At 36.7% G+C, this 27,683-nt stretch overlaps 1 protein-coding gene and 1 long non-coding RNA gene across 2 annotated transcripts in view; one reads left to right on the forward strand and one right to left on the reverse strand.

Annotated features, from left to right (window-relative positions):
* The window catches only part of LOC118518612 (uncharacterized), a 74,283-nt gene that overhangs the window by 25,761 nt on the left and 20,839 nt on the right, over window positions 1-27,683 (forward strand). The window lies entirely within an intron of this gene.
* The window catches only part of STAT4 (signal transducer and activator of transcription 4), an 89,057-nt gene that overhangs the window by 20,397 nt on the left and 40,977 nt on the right, over window positions 1-27,683 (reverse strand). The window contains exons 4-13 of the mRNA XM_078071120.1: window positions 15,531-15,629; window positions 13,350-13,442; window positions 12,392-12,470; window positions 9,115-9,200; window positions 7,458-7,609; window positions 5,314-5,472; window positions 4,513-4,605; window positions 1,553-1,612; window positions 1,224-1,241; window positions 1,043-1,136 (exon numbers count right to left, since the gene is read on the reverse strand). Coding sequence (XP_077927246.1) covers window positions 1,043-1,136; window positions 1,224-1,241; window positions 1,553-1,612; window positions 4,513-4,605; window positions 5,314-5,472; window positions 7,458-7,609; window positions 9,115-9,200; window positions 12,392-12,470; window positions 13,350-13,442; window positions 15,531-15,629 — 933 coding nt within the window. The remainder of the gene's footprint in view (window positions 1-1,042; window positions 1,137-1,223; window positions 1,242-1,552; window positions 1,613-4,512; window positions 4,606-5,313; window positions 5,473-7,457; window positions 7,610-9,114; window positions 9,201-12,391; window positions 12,471-13,349; window positions 13,443-15,530; window positions 15,630-27,683) is intronic.

Raw genomic sequence — 27,683 nt, forward strand, 5'->3', positions numbered from 1 at the left:
TTACACTTTATTTATTTATCAGTCTCACACTGGAGGGATTCAGTTAAAAAGAAATTTACTCTTCAATACTAAAGATCAAACAAAAACAAAATCAAAACCAAAAACCAGCATAAATTTGTATGGGCAGATATCTATTAACCTAAATTTTATCTTTTATTTTTTTTTTTAAAGATTTTTTTTTTCATTTATTTATTTGAGACAGAGAGAATGAGAGAGAGAGAGCACATGAGGGGGGGAGGGTCAGAGGGAGAAGCAGGCTCCCTGCCGAGCAGGGAGCCGGATGCGGGACTCGATCCAGGGACTCCAGGATCATGACCTGAGCCGAAGGCAGTCGCTTAACCAACTGAGCCACCCAGGCGCCCCTAAATTTTATCTTTTAAAAAGACTGTTTGAGGTTGATTCGGTGGTGCCCCAACACTCAGGTGAGGTACTTCCTAAGTGTTAATAAACCATAAGTAACCTGCGTCTGGCAAGAAAGTGGTAGAGTCTTTGGGAATCTAAGAACTATACAAAGAATTAGAAAGAAAGCAGGAAGAGAACTCTAGGTTAAGAGGAAGTGGTAAAAACAAGAAGCAACAGGGTGAGGCTGGGTCAGAAGCTTTCTAGACATGCCAAAGCAAACTGTATGCAACTGCCATACCCAGGAACATCCTACTTCCTCAAGCCACTCCTAAAATGAAAGCACCTTTGGCCAGACATGTTGCTGGATATCATTTCTCGGGGAGATTTAAAAAATAAAATCAGGAATGCCTATCCATTATAAGACCAATTATCTCTGTCATCATTATCAAAATATACTGACCAATTGCTGTCTATATTTAGGTACCATATCACCATTGTTGAGAACTCAGACTTCTGAGTTAAGGTTCCGTGTTCTTTCTGACATTTTTAATTCTTCAATGACGGCATGTTTTATTTCTCAATATGGCCCTTAATCTCATACAAGAAACCCCCCAAACCCAAAATACATTGACTTATAAGGCCTATTTGTGAATATGTATCTGATTAGGGGAGGGGGAGAAGTTTGTGTAATTGAACTCACCAAATGTCGAAATTCTACCGAGAGACTCCCGTTAGAAGATTCTTCAATGGACATGGCTTTGACATGAGTTCCACAAAGGACAAATCTTCGATTGCTAGAGGGAATATCTTAGCTATTTACATGGTCTCAGATAAAATATATTTATGAGAACAGCAAAAAAATTCTAAAATAAATTTCTTACCTTAGAGTTGAAACGTTCCTGTAAAACCAAGAAGATTCCTTAAAATGAGCTATTTTATAGATCTAGTAAAAACTTTCTTTGATACTTTAGAGGATAGTATAATATAGTCATAAATTTTCATTTCAAGACTTAATAGTAAAATTTTTTAAAGTAAGTCTTCATTGGGAGTTCTATTAAATGTTTGAACTTCAAAGTCAAATATTTGAAGTACGTTGATATGTAATGTTAGAGAAATACATTTAAAAGTTTGAAATTATTCTATAAAATGAGGAAAATTCTTTTTAAAAAGTCTCACATTTTCATGTTTCAAAATGAAATTAGAAACTTACTTGTCAATTGATGCTTTCACCTTTACCTGATAGTTTAGTTCTGGCAATTTTGTTAGTAGTCTGGAAAGACACATAAATAAAGAATCAGAGGCAAAAATGAAAAGTGCCAAGAGCCTTTTTATATTTAAATATTTAAATATATTTATGTCATATATATAAATCAAATTCAGGTTATCTCTAGTTACATGTTACTGTATTTTAAAAATATCCAATTCATTGTTGAATCACTATACTGCACACCTGAAACTAATATAACACTATATACTAACTATACTGGAATTAAAATAAAAATAATTAAAAATAAAAATGTCCAACTCTTCTTTAGTTTGTCATGTTACTGATGTTGACACCAGCCACTTAATATCGTATTGACAAACATTTGGAAAGTATTTTCAGCTGACGTGCATTAGATAATACATTGGCTAGGTCAGAAAAATAGCTATATATTTTGGCTAAAGCCCACATTTGGGTTAAATGTATAAATACAAGAAAAATTCTTTGCAAGTTTATTCATATGGCCCCATTTTATTCTCATACCATAACAAAAATTGTAAGCTTAGAAAAACTAAATGTCTTGATGATCACTGTTTTATGGTTAAAAATACTGAGAAAGACCAGGCCTCTGATGGAATGTGAAAAATTCCAATTCAAGTGCATTTGCAATCTTTAAATACACTATGAAAGTAACAGCAAAAATGTTCATAACTAGAAAAGATCTAACTTCAAACAAACAAGTGATTAAAGATCAGAGTAACAATTCCTTTAATTTCTTCTTCTGGTGTCAGCTCCTCCTTTATTCTTTTGCTTTCCCCAACTCCTTCAAGTTGGAACCTCTGATATACCCTCTCTGTGGGTTCAGTCCAGTTTCAGAAATATTAATTCAATCACTCACTCACTCATCCCAATCATGCACTCATCCCAAACCTCATTCATTCACTCAGCATGTACTGAACTCTTCATCTCCACCCAGTACAGCCCTAGGTACTAGGGAGCTGGTGTAGTGAAGTGTAGGGAAGGGAGAAGTGTGGACATGGCTACATGTAAAAGGAAGAAGTCCAGCTAAATATAGTAGATGGAATATGGAGAATGGTGATAAGCAACTGATGGGCATTAGAGAAATATAATCATAGATGATAGCCCAAACAAAAGTGTGGGTAGAATGTGACGGAGGTTCCTTATAAATTCTGTATGAAGCACTGGATTGGTTTTAGGGTTCAGAATGTGATGTGTGTAGTTGTTAGCAGTGAGGGGTGAGGAGGTCACGTGAAATAGGGTAGGAAGGATCATAGATCAGGATCTGATTCACGGGAAGATGCTGATGACTAAAGGGAGTTCCATATCACCCCTTCCTTTGAAACAGGAGATGCTATGGTAGGGAGGGGTTTTAGGGAAAATCTTGAATACTAAGTAAATGATCATCTATCAAGACAGTGGAGATCAGGGCACAGAGAAGAAGGACAGGGACCCAACCAACAGGTGGAAGAGAAAAGCAGGAACACTCAAATCAGGGACTAATGGTCAATGTCCCAGTCATCGGTTCAAACAACATGCAAGGTGATGCCCATTTGGGGGCCTCTTCTACTCGGAACTCTTGGCTAAGCAATCTCTACCCATCTCTCTTTTTGTCCCAAAAAGCATCTTAGACTTATCATATCATCTATGGGGGTGCCTCAAGGAAAAGTAGGATGCCCATCACCCCTCTACCCTTTAGTGTTACTATCTTCTGGGTTATATAGAGATGTGGGGATGAAGAATGAACAACTCTTGAAAATCATGAAATTCTAAAAGAGAACCTGGTCTCTGGCTTTTGTTCTTGGTTCCTAAGTCTTGCTGCAAAATTCACGCAAAGGAAACAATTAAGAATTTCATGTAAAGTATTTAAAATGCACACTGAAGAAAATGCCACCTCTTTAAAAATGGAGTTCTGAGGATGTTAACTTTTTGTAGTAATCATTTTGCAGTTATGTAAGCCAAGTCATTATGCTGTACAGCTTAAACTATAGAAGTTTATATGTTATATGCTGTATGTCAATTACATCTCAATAAAATGGAAATGAATAAAATAAAATAAAAATACAATTCTGCTAGTGATATGGGATCAGAAAACCTATCATGGGGCCCTAAATCACTATGTGGCATCTTCACCTCTTGTCCTGGTCAGAGGTAACTTAATTAGGAATTTAAAGCTCGGGGGCCTTGGAGATTGATGCATGATGAAAATCTTTGAAATCTCAAGCTCAAATTCATGATTTTAAGTGTCATTAGGGAAAATGATACATTTTGGTTACTCATGCTAATGGAAAGGATCAAATGCATAGACAAAGCAACAATTCAAAAGCCATATGTCTTTAAATCCGGTACATAGTAAGGATATATTGAAAATTACAGTGTTGAGAGTTTTCATGGAAAATCCTATAAGCTATTTGCTCGGCAATCATAGGGGATGAATGTGCCACTGTTATTTCCTGGGTAAGATATTCAAAGCCTTCCATATTCTGTCCCCAATCTATTCAATTCTACCTCTCCCTGCTTCACTTACTTGCAAAACAGACCCAGGAAGTCATTATTTCTGTAGTCTCGCTCTCCTACAATCCCACTTTCCCTCCCTTCTCTGCTCCTCCCTCAAGGTCCTTCCTCAAAAGGACCACAAGACTTCTCCAGACTCTCTAGTCTTCTCCCAAGTTAATCTTTTCAGCAATTGATCCCATGATGCCCGATACTGTGATTCCATCCTTTCATGCTAATATCCCTCGTGTCTTCATCTTTACTGTCCTATTCTTTATAAGCAGGGCCCTCATATTAACATTTCTGAGGGTATCTACCATAGCTCAGTGCTGGGCATGCAGGAGGCACTTAATACAGAAGAGTTGAATGAAAGGCCCTAGGAGAGAAATTGGTCTTATTTAAACAGTGGCTGTGGCTCCACAAACAGAGGAAAAGATAGAGCACATTCTGCCTACCTTAGCTTTACAGTGAACTGAATAAGAGTTTTAAGTACCATCGGTCTCTGGGGGTGGGTTGGCATGCATGGCTGTCGCTCAACCACAAATGAGCTAGATTAAAAGGAAATAAAGCACGTCATTTGAAAGCATTGAAAATATCGACAGGCTGAAAACCACAGAGAAACAGGATGCTGTCCTCTTAAAAAATCCAAATTTTCTACATTTACAAGACATTCAAACCTCCGTTAAGCTCAAATCTTTCTAAAGACTGCTCATAGATAATTACCAGGAGATGGAAAAAATGCCTAAAGATTGTCCTTTAAATAATAACAGTAAATAATTCTTGTTACCCTTGAGTCGAGAATAAAAGCCTATTTTTATCATACTATTTTATCATAAAGTAAAATGTTAATTTCATGCCATCTTTTAACTGGATATTAGAAATCCTGGTACATAGTAGTGGTTTTTTTTCCCCCTTTGGATGAACTTATACACCTAAACATGGCCTCTACCCTTCATTTCTTGGATATATACTTAAGAAGAAATTGCTGAAATCCTTTTCTAAAATGTGAAAAATGAACTTCAGCTGGATGTTGTGCTTGGCTCATAGAAAACTGAGTCAGCTTTTGGGAGAAGTGTTGAATAAATAGTGAAGAGCAGAAATGTTTCTGGAACTCTCTGGAGCTTTATTCACTTTACCCTGAGGCTCACTGTTTAACACTTCCCTACCTTCCTTCACCTTAACACCAAAACCCCAGCCAGGGTGTCCTTACAACTCCACAGGACTGAGGCTGCCATGAGACATTTAAATTTACTTACTTCTTAAAAAGGTTGTAGATCAAGAAGGTGACTCTTTCTAGCAGATGTGCTCTTTGCATGGGGATGGGGTCTCCTTCATATGTCATTTTAGTAGACTGTTCCTCTAATTTCTCCAATTGCCTTCTGAGTTGAAACAGACTTTCTGCCAACAGTGTAAAGCTATCAAACAGCAAATGAAAATCAGCAGCTAGTTTTCCCACTTAACAATCTACCATTCCGGGGCACCTGGATGGCTCAGTCATTAAGCGTCTGTCTGCCTTCGGCTCAGGTCATGATCCCAGGGTCCTGGGATCGAGCCCCGCATCGGGCTCCCTGCTCTGCGGGAAGCCTGCTTCTCCCTCACCCACTCCCCCTGCTTGTGTTCCCTCTCTCGCTGTGTCTCTCTCTGTCAAATAAATAAATAAAATTAAAAAAAAAAAAAAGCAAGGGGCCTTTCCATTAAAAAAAAATCTACCATTTTAACTGTTAACCACATTAGCAAGCAATAAATTATTAAATAATTATTCAATTAACAAAATCATTCACTTAATTCCATTAAAGGTTAGTGGCAGTTCTTTATGTTTATTTCCCCAATCCTTTTTTTCCTCTAAGATGCATGACAGATGGAAAATGTTTTCAATGTTTTGTCATTTATACCTGTAGTTATAGAAATCATTTATAAAATTTTGTCAACATCAGGAACCAAATCCCTTTTAATGTTTGTTTAAAAGTCTGTTAAACATATAGATGTTAAGGATATGGTACTCATTAATGGGTAAAGAAAGAGCAAATTTAAAACTTTAAAGATACATGATATGAAGAATGTTATATGCAAGAATACTAAAGAAAAAAAAACAATATGAAATTTTTTATGTTTTTCACAAAACATATGTTTTTTACAAATCCTAAGTATTGGCCAAAAATGATCTGTCTGGAGAAAGGTACGGGCTTAGAGTTTGACTCACTATGTGGTGATCTCACCTTGGAAATGAAGGTGGGAACTTGGGCCCGAAGTCTAGGGAAGAGACAGCCTGAAACGGACACCCAAGGGACTGTCAACTAGAGAAGAGGTGGGATGTCTGGAGAGACTTGGTAAGTCCATCTGGCCCCGACAGCAGCTCTTTCTACTTAGAAATTTACTCCCCACATAGTGCTATAAAAACATCTGTCCACCCCCCGCCGATTTTGGTATAAGCACTGTTATCTGCTAAGTTCTTGATTGCTTCCTTTGTTGTTTATTATTTTTATTATTATATTTTATTTTTATTATGTATTTACTGTTTATTATTACAGTGAGGTTAGAGAATAGAAGCATCTCCCCAAGGACACTCAGTACGTTTTAGTATATGTGGGGCCGAAGCGAGCACACTCAGTATGTTTTAGAAAGAGCCCAATTCCTTACTGTTCTGGAGAAGAAGGCCCGGCAGGGCAGAGGTTTCAGTGCAAATGGCCCCAGTTATGACATATTTCCACTGAACTGAATTGTACCCTTTGAAAGCAATTATAGATTTCAACTGAATGTTTTCCTTCTTTTTCATTATTTTTTTCTAAGTGTTCTTTCAATCAAATATTTTTATGTTGCATGGATGAGGAAAACCCTATCAACATTTGTTCTTGTAATACAAAGGGTAGTATCTGCATATGATTGCCTATGTACATGCATTGGGGATGTCAGGTCGTACGTAGGAGCCATTTGAGATTTTTCATTTAAATACAAAAATAAATCACTCTGTTGAAAACACAAAACACAAAACCAGTGTTTAATTCCGACTTCTTAAGATACACCTTTAAAAACTGAGATATCTTTTCCCAAGCTTTTGAAGCTAGTGCTTCTTACGTCCCTATAGAAAGTTGTATTCATTGCTGGTTTCAAAAATTCATTGGAGTCTTTTAAGGTTAATATATTATGGGAGAGAATTAAGCAATTCTTATGCATTCTACAGATTTCTACAGATGCTTTATTTTTGGCCCCAAGGGAATAAGAGTAAAAATACGTATGGTATGCATCTATTTTTTCTCAACTGTGGAGTTCCCAGCGGCTAATAAACCATCAATAACCTCAATGAATTTATGTTTTGGTCTGAGCCTGCCTTCTCTGGCTGAGCGAAACTGAAGTTTTGTACTTCCTGTGGTTTTCACTAGAAACTAAAGTCAATTCGTTTTACCAGTTTTGAAGCTGGTCGAGCCCATTGTGGAGCGGCCCGCCGATGCAGGCGATCTGCTGTCTCCTCTTCCAGTCCTGCAGCTCTTCCATCAGCATGCTGTTCATTAACAAGTCCGTTTCATTTACTATTTGGGTCATCTTACTGAGGGCTTCCTAAAAACAAAGGTGACTACTGAAAAGATTTTCGTGAGATACAACCAAAGTCACTCATAATTCAACCCGTGAAATGATTTGTCTGACCTGGGGGATAAAGGCTTGGTTAAAATTCTCACCAAATATTTTATCAAATACTACCTTCTATTTATCACAGCACTGCCTTTTCCAACTTCCCATATTAAATTCTTATAATTAAGTAATGTTATTAAAGGAAAAAGCATGATCGCAGTTAACAATCTCATACTATCTCATAATATCATTGAATATCATCTAGTACAAATTCAAATCCATTGAATTTGTAACTCCTGTGACAATATTGAATCTTCTAGTCATACAGCCATATCTCTGCTTTTTAAAAAGACATAAATTAAATTTGTATTCTTATAAATATATGCATTTATTCTAAAATGTGGTGACTAAAATTTGAGCCTTTCTGTGTTAGTGTTTTTAGGACTTTATCTGGGTTGAGGGAGGCATAGTGGAGAAGTTTAACTTTCAAAGGCCTAAGGATTAGAAGGTGTGAATTCCTATCCTGGTTTTGTGACAAGCCACGTGAATCTGGAAAAACCACTTAACTTTGCTGGAACTTGGTCTTCTGACCTATACAATGAGGTGATTGGAACAAATTATTTCCAAGGTTCCTTCTGTCTTAAAATCTTATTTCTAAAGCAGAATAAGATAGCACGCATAAAACATATAGCATAGATCTATTATGCATAAATGCATTAAGCTTATCTTGGATTAAATATTTGCATGTTTAAAATCTGATTTCTAACTGTTGAAGTTTATAATGTAGGGTGAAAATAAATTTTACATTTATTTGTGCTCACACAAATTCCTGCACAAAAAATGAAGCTGAACTTTTAGAAATAAACTCTTGATTTATCAGTGACTGCTCAAATTTCAATTGCATTTATTTTCAAGGAGAGATAGAAAGTTGAAATAGAGATGTTTCCCCTCTTTTAAAATATTTCATTGAGCCAGAAAAAGCTTTCTCCTCTCCTTGAAAGGAGGTTAGATTGAATACGTTCAGTTATCAGTGAACTATCCTGAAATCTATTCAATTACTTAGCATGAGGTCATTTTTCAGAGTGGAAACTGGAATGTTGATTTTTCTAATAAAATTTTAGCGGCCATCAAGTAATATTTTAATTACACATGTAGTAGAACCCATATCAGCATATTAAGTACAGAAACTAAAATGGTCATGTCTGAAATAGTGGCAAATAAAAACTGGGTAAAATGTTCGCCTTGAAATTAATGGTAGCTACAGTAAATGTACTGCATAAACAAGATAAATAAACTCTAGAGAGGGCCAGCTTTGTAAACTTAGGAAGAGAAGCATGGCAAACAGTATGGCACTCTTCCTAGAAACACTGCCGTTTATTCATTCAGCTTAAATAAAACTGAATGAATCCAAGAGCTTGATTCTTTTCAGTGGGAGCAGAATATAGGAAAAGGAGAAAAATAGGCAAAAGGCCAAATTAACGTTCTCCACTAACCTTTCTCTTGAAGTCGAGACTGTTAAGCATTTCTTGAAGAGTCAAAATTTCCTGATTCATTAGGGCATTGTTCTTGTCCCCCTGATCTGTGAAGGAAAAGAGATGAGATTTAGAGTCCTCTCCAAGGCAAAGCTCTCTGTCCCGAAAGCCAAGTCTGATGCAGTCCCCATCCTTAAGTCCTAAGATACAAGAGACTAAATGCGGGCATTGCAGAAGAGCTTGAAAGTAAGTCCCTATCTGTTCATTTGCCAAGAAGGATCACCTCCAAGCAAGCCAGGGAGGAGCTCTCTATCTTACAGACCTTGACAGAAGACCATTCCTCACACCATTCTCCTTTTTGGGGTGGGGAGAGGGTTAAAAAGGTTTTTGAAATGCATTCCTTTTTAGATACCTCTACACTGACAATAACCCTAGCTAGCTGGCATAAGTAGGAAAGGGGCCATCTTTGTGCCCATTATTAAATCATATTTGATTCTTCCTGATCCCTTTACCCACCTGTTCCCGCTCTACTTTTTATCCAGGAATTACAGAAAACTGCCTGGAAGGGTTGCAGTTTTATCCACTTAGTCTCATGAACTAATAAAGACTAAATCCTTTGCTTCCCCCCCACCTTTTTTTTCCTTTGCAAAATGGGCTTGCCTCACAGTAAAACTAGAAGTAGGAAAGAATTACAAAGTAAGAAAAATCTCTGACTGAAAAAACCCCAAATGGCTTATCCTCTTAAATGGGAGACATGGAATAAACATTTATACTCTTTAACTTGAACCTTTAACTTTATTGGTCTACAGCAAGTGATTGTTTATACCAACCCTCTTGTTTATGCAGAGTGAAGGTTGGAAATGCCCGTCTGACTTGAGTAATTGTGAAAAAGAGACCGCAAAACAACATTGTGCCAAATTTCTCCACAAAACAGCACTGAAATCCGGGAAATCATTCCTGGTTGTATTAATTCACAAACTTTCTAATTCCTAGATCCCACGTGTAGCAAAATCTTGCTCATATATAGTCTTTCATAAACTCAAAACTTCATTTTTTAATACTTTTCAGTCTTCACCAGCAAGATACAACTTGTTTCCTGTGCGTCTTTCATTTCACTTAAAACATTTCATTTCACTTATAACCAACAAAATGAATACTTAAAGTTGATGTTAGTGACAGAATGAGCATTTTTTATTCTTCGTAATGCTCATGAAGCACTAATTATAGTAATTGTCATATATTAAGTCCAAAATAATTTTATTGTTTAATGTATTTTGTTACATCCTACTTCTTAAATTGGTGGTTCACATATGAGATTTCGGATGAGACTGCTTCCTTTTCTTTCTTTTTTTTTTTTTTTAAAGATTCTATTTATTTATTTGACAGAGAGAGACACAGCGAGAGAGGAAATACAAGCAGGAGGAGTGGGAGAGGGAGAGGGAGAAGCAGGCTTCCCGTGGAGCAGGGAGCCCGATGCGGCACTCAATCCCAGGACCCTGAGATCATGACCCGAGCCGAAGGCAAACGCTTAACAACTGAGCCACCCAGGCACCCTGGGTGAGACTGCTTTCAGTGGACTGGAACGCTTGGTGAAATTGGCAGTTGTAAACATTTTTAGGATCATGATCCCTCTGATAAGCTCTGATAATCCCCAGGTTTGTGCCATTTCTTCTGAAGGGAAAAACTGTACATATAAGCAACTATGAACATTTTAAAGATTATTTATTTATTTAAGAGAGTGAGCGAGCAGGGGAAGGGAGAGGGACAAGCAGACTCCGCTCTAAGTGCAGAGCCCAATGCGGGGCTCGATCCCACGACCCTGAGATCATGATCTGAGCTAAAATCAGGAGTCGGTCGCTTAACTGACTGAGCCACTCATGTGTCCCACAACTACGAACATTTTAAATATTATTTCCTGGGAGTCAATACATCCTGAAGATGCCAGGATAACACATCACTCCTCACCTATGCCGAACAAGATTCCTATCCTAATATCCTCACTTTTAAATCTGAGATGAAAGTGAAGCGCTTGGTCACAATCATCCATACTTCCTTCCAGATAAATTTTAAGTTAACATTTCAATAGTTAAAGATGCTTCTGTAAATAAAAGATTTCTATCCAATTTGTTTTTAAGAATTATTTTAAAATAATTTTAGAATTACAAAAGAGTTGCAAAAATAGTAGAGGTCCCATCTGCCCTTTATCCAGCTTCCTCTAATATCTTACATCAGCATAGTACAGTTATCGAAGCCAGCAAATTAACATTGGTACAATCCTTTTAACAATCCTGTTAATCTCAATCTAATTGGAATTTCTCTGATCCTTCCACTAATGGGAACACACTTCAAACGATCAATCCTGTTACTTGTAAATTTTAGACACTGTAAATATTCTCATTCTTCCTATTTTTTAAAAAAACATCAAATTGTAAACAAACTCAATGTTTAATCACAAAGATCTAGTCAAACAATTGCAGTGTCCTTACATTTTGACATTTATACAGTTATTGAAATTATGTTTTTGAAGATTTTTATGATATGGGAAAATACTTAAAACTTCAGAATGCAATACACAAACCTATGTAAAGGATTATCTCAAGTTTGTTGCAAATAAATAGATATGTGTGCATTTGAACGTATAGGGAAAATGTTGGAAGGAGACATACTAACATTTTGACAGTGTTTATCTACAGATAGTGGAATTTTGTGTGATTTTTTATTTTTTAATGCTTTTGTCTATTTTCCAAATTTCCTACAGTGAATCACATTCTACCTATAATTAAAAAAAAATTTTTTTAAAGCAGGCTCCACACCAGTGTGGAGCTTGAACTCATGAACCTGAGATCAAGAGTCGTGGGCTTTACTGACTGAGCCTGCCAGATGCCTTATGTTTCTACTTACAATCTTAAAAAACATATTAAAAAACTCACCTAGGGATGACATTAGTAATTTCCTGATCATACGAGGCAACTATCATTACTTTTCTTAGTCATGATAATGATGTTTTGATTCTATAGGAGAATGTTTTTAGTTTTTGGAGATATGTGCTTAAAGTAGGAGTGATTTCTCATGAGCTTTATAATTTATTTTGAATTGGTTGGTAAAAAAAATATATTTATATGGAAAGAAAAGGAGGAAGCAAAATACTCCTCTCCTGTACTATCTCTTCAAAACAAAAACAAAAGCACTTCCCTTAGGGAGGTAGATCAGTTTGTCAATTTTGTCAGTATAAAGAGGAAATCCTAGTCATGTTGTCTTTATGTCCCTAAGTAGAATTATAGACAAAATAAAAACTTACCCATTGTCTGAATTGTTTTATACCTGTAGTCAAATTCATCTTGCAGGTCTTCTAAATATTTGGTGTCTTGTTCTGTCATCTTTTTACAAAAGAAAACATACTCACTCTGTTGTTTTAATTAAGCATGTCAGTGAAACATCATCATCAGTATTTCAAAGTATGCTGTTTGGTGCTTCCAGCCTCCAGTCACGTCCTGGACTAAGTGTATAGAACCTACATTTCTAAAGAGCAATACCCATGAAGGTTGAATAGCACTGGAAGAACCAGACTAAATCTGCTTTTCCATTTGCACTTCCTGATCATTTGGAAATCTTTCAGCATCTTGCCTCTTATTTCTCATTTAGTTCCAAATGATTCTACTAATGTCTTTTTTTTTTTTTTTGCTGGAGAATATGGATACCTTTTCCCTTTTAGTTCCATATAACTCTGCATTAACGTACCAATTATCTTTTCACTTAAAGTCTCCATTCTAATCTGCTGTAGTTTATGGCAATTCAGTCTACATTTTTTCCCCCTCTCTACTTCTTAGAAAAATATCCATGTGTCCTGTTTCTGTTTTGAGATTTCACTTTGCTCTTCTCCAAACCTGGTGATGTCTGTCTGCTCATAATAGGTATTAAGTGCCAAGATCTGGGCTAAAGGCCTTTCTTACATTATCTCACATAGTCCTTCACAGCAATCCTGTGATGGTGGTCATCCTCACTTTTATAGATAAATGCAGAGATTTACAATGTGAAGGTTTAGAGGCATGGAGTTTGGTGGGGTAGGCCCAGTCTCCAGTAAATTGAAGCTGAAAAGTTTCCCCCCCAAGAAATCTTTTCTAATATGAACATAGTATGTGAGAGATAGTTATTTTATTATCAAATTGCCCTGTGATTTCTGTAAGGACTAACTTTGGGCACAGTTAGATGTTTGGGGGCAATAGCTAGCCTTGCTTGGTTTCTATGAGCTTACTCACCTGCACACTATTTTTAATGGCAGCCACTTTGTGCTCCACATTCCTCTGCCTTTCTGAGACTGAAGAACTTTGTAAGGATTTCTCCAGAGGTCCCTGGAAAAAGAATGTCTTGAAATTTCAATGATATGAATAAAACAAGTTTATGATAAGTGTAGTATATGTAGTATACTTTGAAATGAGGTTTGAATTTATAGGATATGGAATACTACACAGCCATTAAAAAGCATACTTTATTTAATGACATTTAAAGTAGCATTAAGTTGTTAAGAAATAGAGCAAATTATAAAAACACCATGTATTTATGATCCCTCTTCCTTATATATATGTATGTATAAATATATGGGTATATGTATAGACATGTAAACTCAAGTACATATGATTGGAAGAACACACACACCAAAACATTATCAATATGTAAGTGGAATTACAGATGATTTTGTGGCTTAAACTTTTTTTCCTAATTTTCTATAACAGACTTACGTTGCTTTTGAAATTCTCTAAAATGAATACATGTAATTTAAAAATGAGTATAGCAAAACTACATTAAATTGGACTTAAATTCAGAATTAGGGATGTTGACTCTGCTAGGATGAGATTTACTTTTACACTGGAACAAAGGGAGTTCACTAAAGAATATCTAAAAATGTTAGCCTAGTTAAATAGAAAGGCTAACCAACCTTTCCATGCACCATTTCTTGGTCATTCAAATAATCTAACATTGAGTGTTCCTTAGATATAAAGACACTGAATGTGTTCCTTAGATATCAAGCCACATAGATACCCAGTTAGAATGTCAGCAACCTTTGCCTTAGAGTTGGGCGAAGAGCTACGGTTAGAAAGGCTGATGACTTGACTAAGCAAATCAGTGGTGGAACCTCAAGTAGAACTAATGTGGTTGGCTACAAATCAAGTGTTCTTTCAACCAAACCACATTCTTCAGATTGGAAAAATAGTTATAAAATCCCTCTCTCTCTCTCTCTCTCTCTCTCTCTCTCTCTATATATATATATATATATATATATATGCTTCCATATATATATGCTTCCATATATTTGTATATTGGTTTGAAGGTTTGAAATTTTTGTGGTAGTATGTGGTACTGGCAGACTGTTTGTAGTTTCTAATTTGCCTGATACCTGACATTTGAAGACAACACCCACACCCACCCCCCCCACACACACACATACTAAAATGACTGGAGATAAGAGGGATATAGAAAAGGATAGCTGAGAATATATGTGAGAATATCATATATTAGTAGTAACAGCATCTTAATTTTTACCTAAAATGCACTGAATCAAACTATATTTACTTTAGAAGCACTATACTTTAGATTTTAAATTAAATAAAAATATTATCCTTTATCTAAAAAAGAAGAGCAAATTGTTAAAATTTCATATTTTTCCAAAAACAACCATAACACGACAATAAGTCTAAACATTTTTAACAGCTCAAAAAAAGATACTTTCCTGGGACCTTTAGAAATACGTATAGTGGTGTGATTTACTAAATTATGGAGGACATCATCTGGAAATTGATTACTTACATACTCTTTCCTTTTTATAAGGATTAACTGAAAAAGTATTCCCAAGGACTTCATTGATCCCTCTACTTGTCTTTGATGGGGGCTCTGAATTCACTGAGAATAGTGTGATAAAATATAATCTAAAATACGGCAGGGCAAAGTACATTGAAACAATCAACAAGCAAGTATTTATGGAGTTTCCATAAGATAAAATTTTGTGTGTAGTTTTGGACTGGTGGAGGGTAGGAAATCGGAAGCCATAGAAGGTTTTGACAAAGATCAATCCCTGAGGATAATCATGCTGAGGGAAGCAAAGTCCAAACGGTAGTTAGGAATTCAGCTGGGAGGCAGTTAACTATATTCCTCAACTGATATTGTAAGACCATGGACCAGAGTGTGACCAATGGAAACAGAAAAGAATGTATAGAGAGGAGTCCAGAAACAAACTCTAGAAAGTCTTGGTAATTATCTCAGTATGAAGGCAGAGAAAAGGAATTACTCGAAGATGATCCTAAGATCTTGATTCCAAGTGACTGGAAGGATGGTGGCACCATTAACACAGGTAGAAGGAGCTGATAGGGAAGAAGGTAAGAATTTCTGTTTCAGAAAAATGGAGTTCCAAGTGATAACAAGACCACAAGTTCAGAAAATATTACCTGAACGGGCATATTGGCTGCAGCCAATATTCTCCTCTCTTCCCTTAAACAATTCGAAATAACCACAGCTACGTGCATTGGATTTCCATGAAATTTTCCCTGGAAAAAAAGTGAGCAAAAACAAACATAAAAGCTTAAATATATACATCATATGAAAACATCGCTACTTGTAAATCAAAAATAATCTCTCAATAAATATACGAAACTATTTGGGATTTGTTTCAACAATCTATTCTAAAGCCACAGAAACTTGTATTGTGAAACTCCTATGGAGCATATTGCTCTCTCTTCAAAAATCATTTTTAATAATTAAAAATAATTCTTGAACACCCCTTAGGAAAGGCCCTGAACACACACTCGGGAGGATCCGTTTATTTTAGGCTTAGGATAGGTTCTAGGTAAAAGAATTACTTCTTTGTAAATGATTATGCACCGGGGTGGTCCCAGCCGTTCGCCCGTTCACTCTGTGCTCCGTGGTAAGCTTAAAGCATTCTTTGGTCCCCATTTGCCGTTGTTCATGTTGACTAGCTTATAACTATACGAATTTACTAGAGGGAGACTATCACACATTTCAGCAACAATATTTTTATCACACCTAAGCATATACATTTTTTACTACCCGGGCTAATGGTGCAGAACTTGGAACTGGCAGCCTATGGGCTTAATTCAGCCGGTCGGTACACCATGTGAGTTAAATATTATAATCCCTTCAGGAGGAGCATGTACTACCCAACCCACAGCTGCCATTGTATCCACCACTGAGAAACCCAGGCACTAATAATTTACCTTACCTGCCAAGACCCTGTAGGAGTTTCAGTTGTCTTGGTTTATAGGACTAATCCCAACAACACCATCATTTTAGTCAATACTGTTAAACGTCTTTGTTAATAGACCTTTTCCAAGCCAGGGTTAACAGGAAGCTTCATAAATGTAGACAAATACATTTATTTAGTTTCCCTCTACCCTCCTCTCTGAAGGACGTGCTAATTATCTACGAAATGGTCAAACGGGTCAATAAGAGAAAAAAAATAAAATAACAATCCATAAAGTGGGAAATTAACAATTAATCAAAAGGAAGATTACACAGATTATACAGATTGACAAACCAAAGGGTCTTTCAAGGGACGAAATGAGGTTGTAAACATTTTTATGACCTTCACTGCTGCCACAGTTTTATTAGATGATGCACATTAATTAGGACATCTATTTGTAAAACGAGGGTAAACAAGTTTCTGAGTTCCTGCTCTTCCATATTCTACAGGCTTCAAAACTCTTTTTTCCCTTTTAAATCAGAAAGCTCCAAAGAAAAAAATAAAAATGAATTGACAGAAGCTCATAAGGTAAAGAAATTAAAATGATCCTTTTTATTAAGCAGAGATACCAAATTTCCCATTTCTGCATGCTGACAATTTCAGATTCTCTCTAGTTAGAATTTGTTCCTGTTGGTTGTTAATTTTCCTATCTACTGATGTTTTCCATATACCTTCCATTCAACTTCCCAGGAAAAAACAATGGTTTCTCATTTTGCCTTTATTTTGCAAATATTCCATTGTTAAAAATAAAGGGCTTCTTCTGGGGCTCCTTTGGAGGCTCTGTTACTTATGTAAATTTGAAAACTCCTCTTCCCGTCCAAGATCTGGAGTTCCTCTAAGACCCTGAGAATCACCCTTATTTGTCCTTGTTTTTCTCACCATTATAGGAGCTTTTCCATGATCATTCAGATATTATCTTTCTACATTTGTCAGCTCCATTGTGCACATTTTCCTTTTCCTTTCCTACTTGTACTGTTTACCTTCCCTTTCAGATTCAGTTTCCCCTCATGTCTTAGAAGGTTAAACTATTCATTTTTCTCCCTTGTTCAGAGCACAAGATCACCATCGTGTCCATCTAGGCTATCTTTTCACTTTCCTTTTGCATTTTTCCTAACTTAGTCCCTCCCTTAAATGTATGAGACAAAAACTTCTTACGGAAAATTGATCATTATAGATTCAAAACCAAATTAGTGCTTTTTATTTTTGTAAATATCAAAGATGTAGTCATGTTCACCTTTCAGTTACCACGTATATGGACCTCAAAAAAAAAAAAAAAAAAAAGCAACCAAAACCAAAACCAAACCAAACCAAAACAAAACAAAAAAACACCCCTGAGCGTATGTTGGTGGGAGGAAGAGAACACCAGAGAGAAAAAAACTGCACATTTTCTGTTGTGTGTCTCTCTTGTCTCATGCATGTATAGTGCATATATCTTCTGCTCTGTATCTTGTCTTTTCCCAAGTGGCAATGAATAGAAGTTTCTATTTTAGTGAAGTCAAACTTATTAATTCTTCTCTTTATGGTTAGTGCTTTTTATGACTTATGAAATGTTTCCCTAACCTCCAGTCATGGAGGTTTTTTCCCTCTGTTAAGTCTTTATAGTGTTGTCTTTCATTGTAATTCAGTTGGAGCTTGCTAATAATGAGAGGTCTTTTTCACATTTTTCATATGGATACTCAGTTCTGACTGTATTTGTTGAACATTCTGTTTTTTCACCATGCTCTGCTGGGCCAACACTTTCATAAGTCAAGATCCACATGTGGATGGGTTTGCTTCTGAACTCTATTCCATCTTAGAATTCTATCTCTGTTTTGTCAACAGCCTATTTTAATTACAAGAGCTTTATAATAAATTTTGATGTCAAGTAGGTTTCTTTGCATTTCCATATAAATTTTAGAACCAGCTCGTCAACCTGCGCCCATACATATAACCATGTTGAGAATTTGAATGGTACTATATCTTTAGATACATTTGGGAGACTTGGCATCTTTATAATTGTATTCTAATCCATTTATTGGGGTCTTCTTTAATGTTTCTCTATTAAGCATTATAATTATCTATGGGGATCTTACACATTTTTTGTGAGGTTTATTTCCATATAATTGGTATTTTGATAACAAAATAAATAGTATCTTGCTTTCCTAATTGTTTTTGCTGGCATGTAGAAATATATTTGACTTCCATATATTGATTTTGAAGCTAGCAACTTTGCTAAACTCTTATTGACTCTAATAATGTGTTTTTAATATCTCAACAATTCTAACAATTTATCTGTAGACTCTCTTGGATTTTCCACATACATAAATTGTATCTTGTGTGAATATTGATAACATTTTTTCCCTTTTCTAACATCTAACTTCCATCAGAATTTTACCTTCATCCTAAGTCTTACTTAGAAATGTACTGGTTAATTTCCAAACATAGGGTTTGGTTTTTTAACTTCTCTGGTTTTTTAACTGATTTTTTAAAAGGATTTTATTTATTTATTTTAGAGAGAGAGAGTGAGCTCTCGAGTGGGGCCCTAGGGGTGGAGGGAAAGGGAGAGAGAGAGAATCTTAAGCAGGCTCCGTGCCAATCCTGAGATCGTGACCTGAGACAAAACCAAGAGTCAGATGCTTAACCAACTGAGCCACCCAGACGCTCCTTAACTGATTTTTTTAATAGATTTAAAAAATTCTAATCAGAGTAGATGTTCTGAGTGACTTCAACCACTTAAAATTTGCTGAGACTTGCTCTGTGGCCCAGCAGATGCACCTCTCATAAGCTTGTGGAGATTGCCAAGTCTGCAGTTGTTCACTGCAAATGTCTTATCCAGGCTCATTAACCCAGGTTTGTTCATTGTTTTGTTCAAATTTCTGCATCCTTGTGGATTTTGTTTCCTGGTTAATTTGATCAATTATTGAAAGAGGTATGTTAAAATCTATCCTGTGGCTTTTTGTCCTGGTGGTGCTGTCACATACACTCAAACTTACACATTACTAGTGAGTCAAGGCTCCCATTTCTGTGACCTGAACTTTAATGATGCTTTTAGCTTTGAAGCAAAAATATAAACTATGACATAATGCTTTTTATCACTTGGAATTTTTATTTTATCCTTACTGAAAGGACTGGATTTATTTCTCTGGAGATATAAATATTTAAAATCACATAGCAGTACTGTGCATATATAAAAAGGGTAAATACATGTGAAGTAAATTGGTTAATGTATTCCTAAAACTTCTTCATATACTTAGAATTCAAATTTTCTGAATCTCTTTTCAACTTAGACTCATTGGAATTCATATTTTTCCATAAAATAATGTCCTCTGGGACATCAAAAATATCCGTGAGGCAGCATTTCCTTAAAGTGTTCACAACTACTGTCTCCATCCTGTAAGTTTTGATGCTGACACTTTCCTGATCTTACCAGAAGTTCTTAATAGAAAATCTTCAGACAAGAACCAGGACTCACACTCCTTCTGCAAGTGGTCCTTAATGGTTTGTTGACAGAAACATTGAGGGATTGTAGTGGCCTAGTCATGCCATCGTGATTAACAACCATATCTCTATGCTTTTAGATGAAATTATTATTTAACTGCTCAGAAACACGTCCATAAAATCACTGAAGACTAGAAAACATAGTAGGTTCCTGGATGTCTATTCCAGAGGACTTCTAACCAGCCCTTTATCAGCTCAACCATTAACCATACTCTTTGGGTCCACTCCCAATAATATTTTAAAAGAACTTCTTCTTAGACATTGTTTAAATTAAATTAAATATGGCAGTAACTTCAGCAATTGGCAGGTATAAGATTACAGTGACACACTGCTTGTCATAACTCAAACTCATATCCTTGATCCCTTTAAAGATCATTTTGCATTGACAGTGTAATTTTAAGTCTCCTCAAAGAAAACAAATTCTCACACCAGGCATTACCTATTTGATTAAACACATATTGAACTTTTTCCTCAATGGCATCATGCTGGAAGTTAAGTGCATTCTGTTCCAAATCAGCAGGAAGTTTCTGATAAACGGATATCATACATCTTCAAGATAGTTCCTTGCAATGCATGATTCATTTACTCTGGCTTCCTATCACACTGAGATTGCATTCACCTATTGTGAGGAATTTGGCAATTTCTCTTGACACTGTTGCTTTGTGTATGATAGGCAATCCTTTTGCGTGAATCTCAATAATAAAATATAACATGACTTCTTCTGCCTATGTGTATCTTTCTTCCTTTCTTGCATCCTATAAAGCACTTTACTGTTACTTTCCATGAAAATATGGAATTTAGGATCATCCATCCAGTGACAAATAATTTGCTTAACAAATATCAAATTTATACCCTGCTGATTTGTTCCCACCCCATTCTGCATACATGATAGCTATTTGTTTCAATCCTAAAGCAGTATTCTACTGATGACACTTTAAACAGCAATTAAACTCAACATATGCTACGCCAACAGTGCACATCATTCAACTGAAGTGACAACAACACGAAGAGCTGTGACCCAATTTCACATCACTGGCAATGACAATGACATTGTGTTTGCCACCTGACAACAATAAGTAAGAGATGCTATTGATTATAAGATGCATTTTCATTTCAGAGATTAAAATGCTGAAAAAAAGTAGTCTTAGAATTAATAAATATGCTGTTTTATTCTTGTTCCTGCTTTATACTAAATTCTTTGGCTTTCCTTCAAATTCCTCTTCTCTTGCCCTTCCATCTAATTTCTAATTTTGACTCATCACTAAAGAGGGACTAGTTCATCTGCTTTTTTTCTCCCAAAAGGTCCAAGGAGTACCAGAATCAGAGGTAAAGGATATGAGAAGTCTTGCTTAAAATAATCTCCTTCATTCAGGTGGCACAGAATCAGATTTCACAACTAGACATTCACTCCTTTGAGTTCTTTCTCCAAGGATCCCCTTTAAAATGCAAACACAGGAGGAAGAGTTAACACTATATTTAGTTAATTTCCTCTGCATTGTGCAAGAATGATCGGATATTGTTTTCTGGCTGCAGTGACTTGGCAACTGCAGGATGAAAGCAGTGGGTCCCAGGACAAATACAGGGAGAAGTTTCGGGGGAGCCCTGAATGAGGGAGGCAGTAGTAATCAATGGGGATGTGGGATTCTGCAGAAACATGTAACCAACAACTGTCTGAGCTTGGGTTCCTCTAGAAGCTGATCCTGAAATATGAATTCCAGTCCAAAAAACACAATTATGGGAGGGAGGGTAACTGAGACAAAGAAAATAAGGCATCGGAAAAGGGGGTGTTATCAAGTCATTGGCTAAGATGGGCTGGGAGCCAGTGAAGAACATGTGACAGAGCTATCTACACAAGGGTTGCGGGGATATGGGGTATTTTTACACCAACTCCTGTCTTCATTAGCCCTGAAGCAAAAGAAAGGTAGATGCTGGGACTCCACCACATTGAACTAAAATGATGAGGCCCGAGGGGATATGGGCAGGGCACCGCCCGCCTCTGCGATACCAGCTCTTCCAATCTCAATGGGAGACATTTTGACTTCTCATTGTTTTTAACTACCTACAACCACATTATGCTCAAACGTTGACATTTCTTTTTTTGTTGTTATGTTAATCACCATACATTACATCATTAGTTTTTGATGTAGTGTTCCATGATTGTTTGCATATAACACCCAGTGCTCTATGCAGAACGTGCCCTCCTTAATACCCATTACCAGGCTAACTCATCCGCCCACCCCCCTCCCCTCTAGAACCCTCAGTTTGTTTTTCAGAGTCCACAGTCTCTCATGGTTTGTCTCCCCCTCCGATTTCCCCCCCTTCATTCTTCGCCTCTGCTATCTTCTTTTTTTTTTTATTTTAACATATAATGTATTATTTGTTTCAGAGGTACAGGTCTGTTATGGTATCTCTGGGATATGAAGCAGTTGTCTCCAATTACAGAGTAAAATGTTTTCATTCACATTTTTATTGGCAATCTGCGATCTACTGCACATTTCTGGTTGCCAATTAGCTCTCTTCCCTTTTATCATCCCAAATACTGCTGTTAAATCATTTTTATCCTTGCCCCATACCAGCGCCAAACACACTGGCCAATTTCTACTTGACAATATGCTCTCAGCTCCAGCCTTTTACTATTTCCTTCCCTTTATTCTGAGCACATGATTTTTCCAAATGGCTTCTACCTAGTATCTCCTCACTAGAATCATAAGAACATGTCTATGGTGGAAAAAACCGCACTAATTTGAACAAGAGCTGATCTAGTTGTCTTAAGGCTGACCTAGCTGTAGAAGGATCACTCTAATAGATTTAAAAAGCAATTATCTTTCATGATAATTAAAACCACTATGAGATACCACAACACATCTGTTGGAAAGGTTAAATCCAAAACACACTACACCAAATACAGATGAGGATATGGTGCAACAGGAACTTTGAAATGGTATAGCCACTTTGGAAGATAGTTTGGCAGTTTCTGACAAAGTTAAACATACTCCTACCATACAATCCAGCAATCATGCTCCTAGGTATTTACCCAAGTGAATTAAAAACTTATGCTCACACCAAAACCAGCACCCAAATGTTTATATCAAATTTATTCATAACTATCAAAACTTAGAAGCAACCAAGATATCCTTCAATGGGTGAATGGATAAACAAACTGGTACATCTATATGATAGAATATTATTCAGTGATAAAATGAAATGAGCTATCATGCTACACAAAGAGGAAACTTAAAACCATTGCTAAATGAAATAAGCCAACATAAAAAGGCTATGTACTTTATGGCAAAACTATGGAGACAGTAAAAGGATCAATGGTTGCCAGGAGTTGGGGGGCAGAGAGGGAGGGAAGGATGAATAGGTGGAGCACAGGGGATTTTAGGGCAGAGAAACTTTTCTATATGAGACTGTAATGGTGGATATATGACTGCAAATAAGACCCATAGAACTGTGTAACACAAAGAGTGAATCCTGACGTAAAGTATAGACTTTAATAATGATGTATTATTGATTCATCAGTGGTAATAAATGCACCAACCTGAATGCAAGATATTAATGATGGGGGAAACTCTCTGGCAGGGGTGAGGGGAGGCTAAGGGAGTAGATGGGAACTCTCTGTACTTTCCACTCAGTTTTTCTGTAAACTTAAGACCGCTCTAAAAAATCAAGCTTATTTCTTAAGTCATCTTATTGAAGTCACAGTTCTCACATATCCTTATGCTATTTCTCTTGGCAGGAATGAACAAATTCAAATGAATAGAGTTGCCTGCCTTTCTTGCTTAGTTAGTTTTAAATCGTCTCGTCACCACGAAGATTTTCTTGATAAAAAGGAAGTGAGGTATAGAGTCTCCATGGATAGAAATGATTAATGCCTTATTTCTGTTTATGCTGATAATAATACATCCATCTTAAAATAAACTAGCTAAAAATTAGCTGCAGGTATATATAGCTTGTCTTAGCTTATTTTTTCAATGAAAAGAAAACACTTCTTAAAGGAATCAAGACGTCTTCTGTAAATTCTGAGTATGTTTCCTGAGCCATGTTCTACATCTGTGAAGGCTCAACTCATTCTGGACAGTTGCTCTGAGATGCAGCCAGAGAGCTCTCTAATCAACTGAGGGGACCTGGGTTTGTGGCTGGTACCAGCTGTGTGACCTGAGGCAAGTCACTTTTTAACCTTCATTGCTTTAATTGTCCTATTAGTCAGTTGGGATAATAATGCTTGCCCATCATAGAGTCACAGTCAACATGGCAGACGTTTGAGAAAGAGCTTTGTAACTTGTAAAGCGCTCTATAGACATAAGGAGTTTTCTTTGTTGCCTCTTGGGGGTGTTAGGAGAGTTTAAAGCTCACAAATGGCAAGTCAAATAGGAGATAAAAATCTTCCTATTGGTTTCACAGAAATGAATGAAGATACTGATTATAAAGACAATGAAGACTGAGGAAATATATTTACACGAATGTAAAACTCCAGAAAAAGGAAGAGTATGTATTTGGGGCTTTCAGAACATTAGACAGTAAGGACTTTCTTGTCATTTCTTTAGGACTAACTTGTGCATGCACATAAATACACTAAAAGCTGCTTTGAATAGAAAAAATTAACCCACAAGCTAGCAATTAGAAATAATAATAGTATAGTGCTTTCACTTGAGCATAATTCATACAATCTTTGGGAGAAAATAATTAACACTACACTCTCTAGGCATAGGAAAAAACCTGGAAGGAACACATCAAACTCTCATTGATGATTATCCTTGGGGAAATGGGGTTGGGGGGAATGGAAATTTTCACTTTTACCTCAATTCTTTGGCATTATTAGAATTTTTTTAAATAATTGAGCATGTGTTACTTTTATGATTAAAACTAAACAAGAAGTGATAAATTACATGTATATACTTCATATCAGATCTTTCTCTTTGCTTGATTTAGGCAAAGGTTTTTGTAAAACATGACTGTTGGCTTTGAAAAGAGGAAAAAAGAGAGTTTGGAGCCTAGTTAGATCATTATGCTCACTAAAATTTAGTGCTCCTCGGGAATTCGCAGCCTTGTAATTAAGAGATGAATGAACTGCTTAATTCAAAATGACAGGAAGAATACAAGGTAGATGTTAACAAACTCTACTTATCATTTTTATGTTTGAACATAACTATAATAGAACCTGCCATGTACTGAATACCTATTATATGCAGGGGGCTTTATAGGCTTTGTTTTTAATGCTGACAGTAACCTGCAAGGTACATATTAGGAAGCCCAGGGGTTATGTCATTTGTGGAAAGTCATAGAACTGGGAAGTTAGGGGGACACCTGGGTGGCTCAGTCGCTTAAGCGTCTGCCTTTGGTGCAGGTCATGATCCCAGGGTCCTGGGATCGAGTCCCACACTGGGCTCCTTGCTCAGCAGGGAGCCTGCTTCCCTCTCTGCCTAAGGTTCTCCCTGCTCGTGCACACCCGTGCGCCCGCTCTCTCTCTCTCTCTGTGACCAAACCAACCCAAACCAAACAAAATAAACAACCAAACAGAAAAAACCCAAACAAACAAACAAAAAAGAACTGGGGAGTTAAGAAGAAGAAACCCTTCAAATCTAGGTGTATTTTATTCTATAAACGATGACCTTTCCAATTCATTACTGCCTTTAAAAAAATGCATTCCTTTTTTATTTAACCAAACCCTTTGAGCCACAGCTGCATTTAATTTTATTTTCCCTGGACATTATAATAGTTTCTATGATAAATCTGTTCAACGACTAACCATTCTCTATTGGAACCTCAAGATAGCTAGCCGCAGTGGTAAAAATAGACAAACCAACAGAAAATGAGCATGGGTTTGATTACAAAATGATTAAATCACTTCCTGAGACAACTGAGGTCTTAATTCCTCCGGCACTTATACTTACTTTTGATAGAGGCAATCGGCCATGGACCCTGGGTGTCCCTGCATGAACTTGCTGGATATGGCAAGAGTGCAAGGCCCTGACCATTCTTTACTCATTTTTCAGGGTTGTATTTGCTGCAAGCAAACTTAAGTGAGGTAAAAAGTCTCCCCGCCAGGTAAAGAGCAGGCTTGCTTTCCCTACCTATAAAAACAGTGAATTCCTCAAGTTTAGTGTCCTTCTCCTGTAACACAATCCGCTGAGTGTGCAGACAGCTATGATGGGCCCAGGGCATCACCCCAGGACTTGGCGCACGTGGGGGAACCAATGCAAATGAGCATGAAGCTCACACTACTGCTTTTGCTGCATATAATAAAGTTATTTTCTCTGATCCAGAGCCATGTCTTTTTCTAGCACCCATGAAAACAATAACAAGCTCACTTGTTAGCTTGAAAGGAGAATAAAATCCCAGGCCCTGCACACATCTTGATACCTACTTGTGTTGTAAAACTTCTCACACAGCAGTTCCATTATTTATTTCTATATCTGATTCCCCATGTAGACTCTGCATCTTTCAAAAGCAGGGATTGGGCTTCTTCAAGACTAATCTTGAAATAGCTATCCCCTTATAGGAACTTCATAAATGCATGTTGAATGATCAAATGACGAGGTGAATAAATTACAATAATCTCCTCCTAACTGAAATAATAGAAAAAGCATATTATTCAATCTCTGTGTTGGTAAAGGCCTTTTTTTTTTTTTTTTTAGAGGGGGTGAGAGGGGCAGAGGCAGAGGGAGGGAGAGAATCTTAAGCAGGCTCCATGCCCAGCACATGAGATCATGACCTGAGCTGAAATCAAGAGTTGGACACTTAACTGACTGAGCCACCCAGGTGCCCCTAGGCCTCTGTCTTTAAATACTTCCAGAGTTTTTATTACTCATGGGGTCCCTAGTAGCCAGGAAGATGAAACTAGAGTCTTGAGAGTATTTGGAAGAGGACAGCAGGTAGGAAATAGTTCTGGAGATGGCAACTTTGCTTCTCAAAGGCCTGATGGGATCCTCACCCTGATTGACCAGTATCATTGGTAGTGAGGCTGCCTTGAGGAGACTTGAACCATGAGGGTTCTCCCACGAGTGGGTTCATACCCAAGCTGAATCTCCTGCTTTCTGTATGGTAAGACACATCTTTTATTGATAGTAAAGGAATTGGTGTCCTGGGCTTATGTCTGGTGAGATCCTTTGGTCACCCTTTCACCTCTATTCTTGTGATAACAAGGATACATCATTATCATAATTACAGAGTATTTAGACAAGACTATAAAGACAGGAAAATGGAATATTAAATGTCAATCTTGGTAAAGAAGGTATACACACATCTCTCTTGCTGATGATATAATTGTATGTACAGCAAAAACAAGAGCTCTAATATTCCAGAATGATGACATGTTTTTTTTTCTTCTTACACTGGCAATAACCATCTAGAACTGGAAATGGGAAAATTGTTACAATCAGAATAATAAGAAAAAATAATTTTTAAAACTTAGGAATACATTTAACAAGAAAAGTTCAAGTCATATGATTTAAACTGCATCATATTGAAGACTTTAAACGAGATCTAAGGGGGCACCTGGGTGGCTATGTTGGTTAAGTGTCTGCCTTTGACTCAGGTCATGATCCCAGGGCCCTGGAATTGAGACCCAGATCCGGCTCCCTGCTCAGCGGAGAGCCTGCTTTTCCCTTTCCCTCTGCCTGCAGCTCCCCCTGCTCTCGCTGTGTAATAAATAAAATCTTTAAAAACTAAACAAGATCTAAGAGGGCATAAATTAAAAACATAGCATAGGATAAACATACCAGAATTCTAGGATGTGATACATAGTATCATAAAACTGTTAACTGTCCCAAAATGTTAAATGTCCCAAAATATATTTAATGCAATTGAAGTTAGACTCACAAGAGTTGCTTTCAGAGGGTTTGGGTTAAAGGGAAGAGTCAAT

The sequence above is a fragment of the Halichoerus grypus genome, chromosome 4 (assembly GCF_964656455.1).
Source record: "Halichoerus grypus chromosome 4, mHalGry1.hap1.1, whole genome shotgun sequence".
NCBI lineage: Eukaryota > Metazoa > Chordata > Mammalia > Carnivora > Phocidae > Halichoerus > Halichoerus grypus.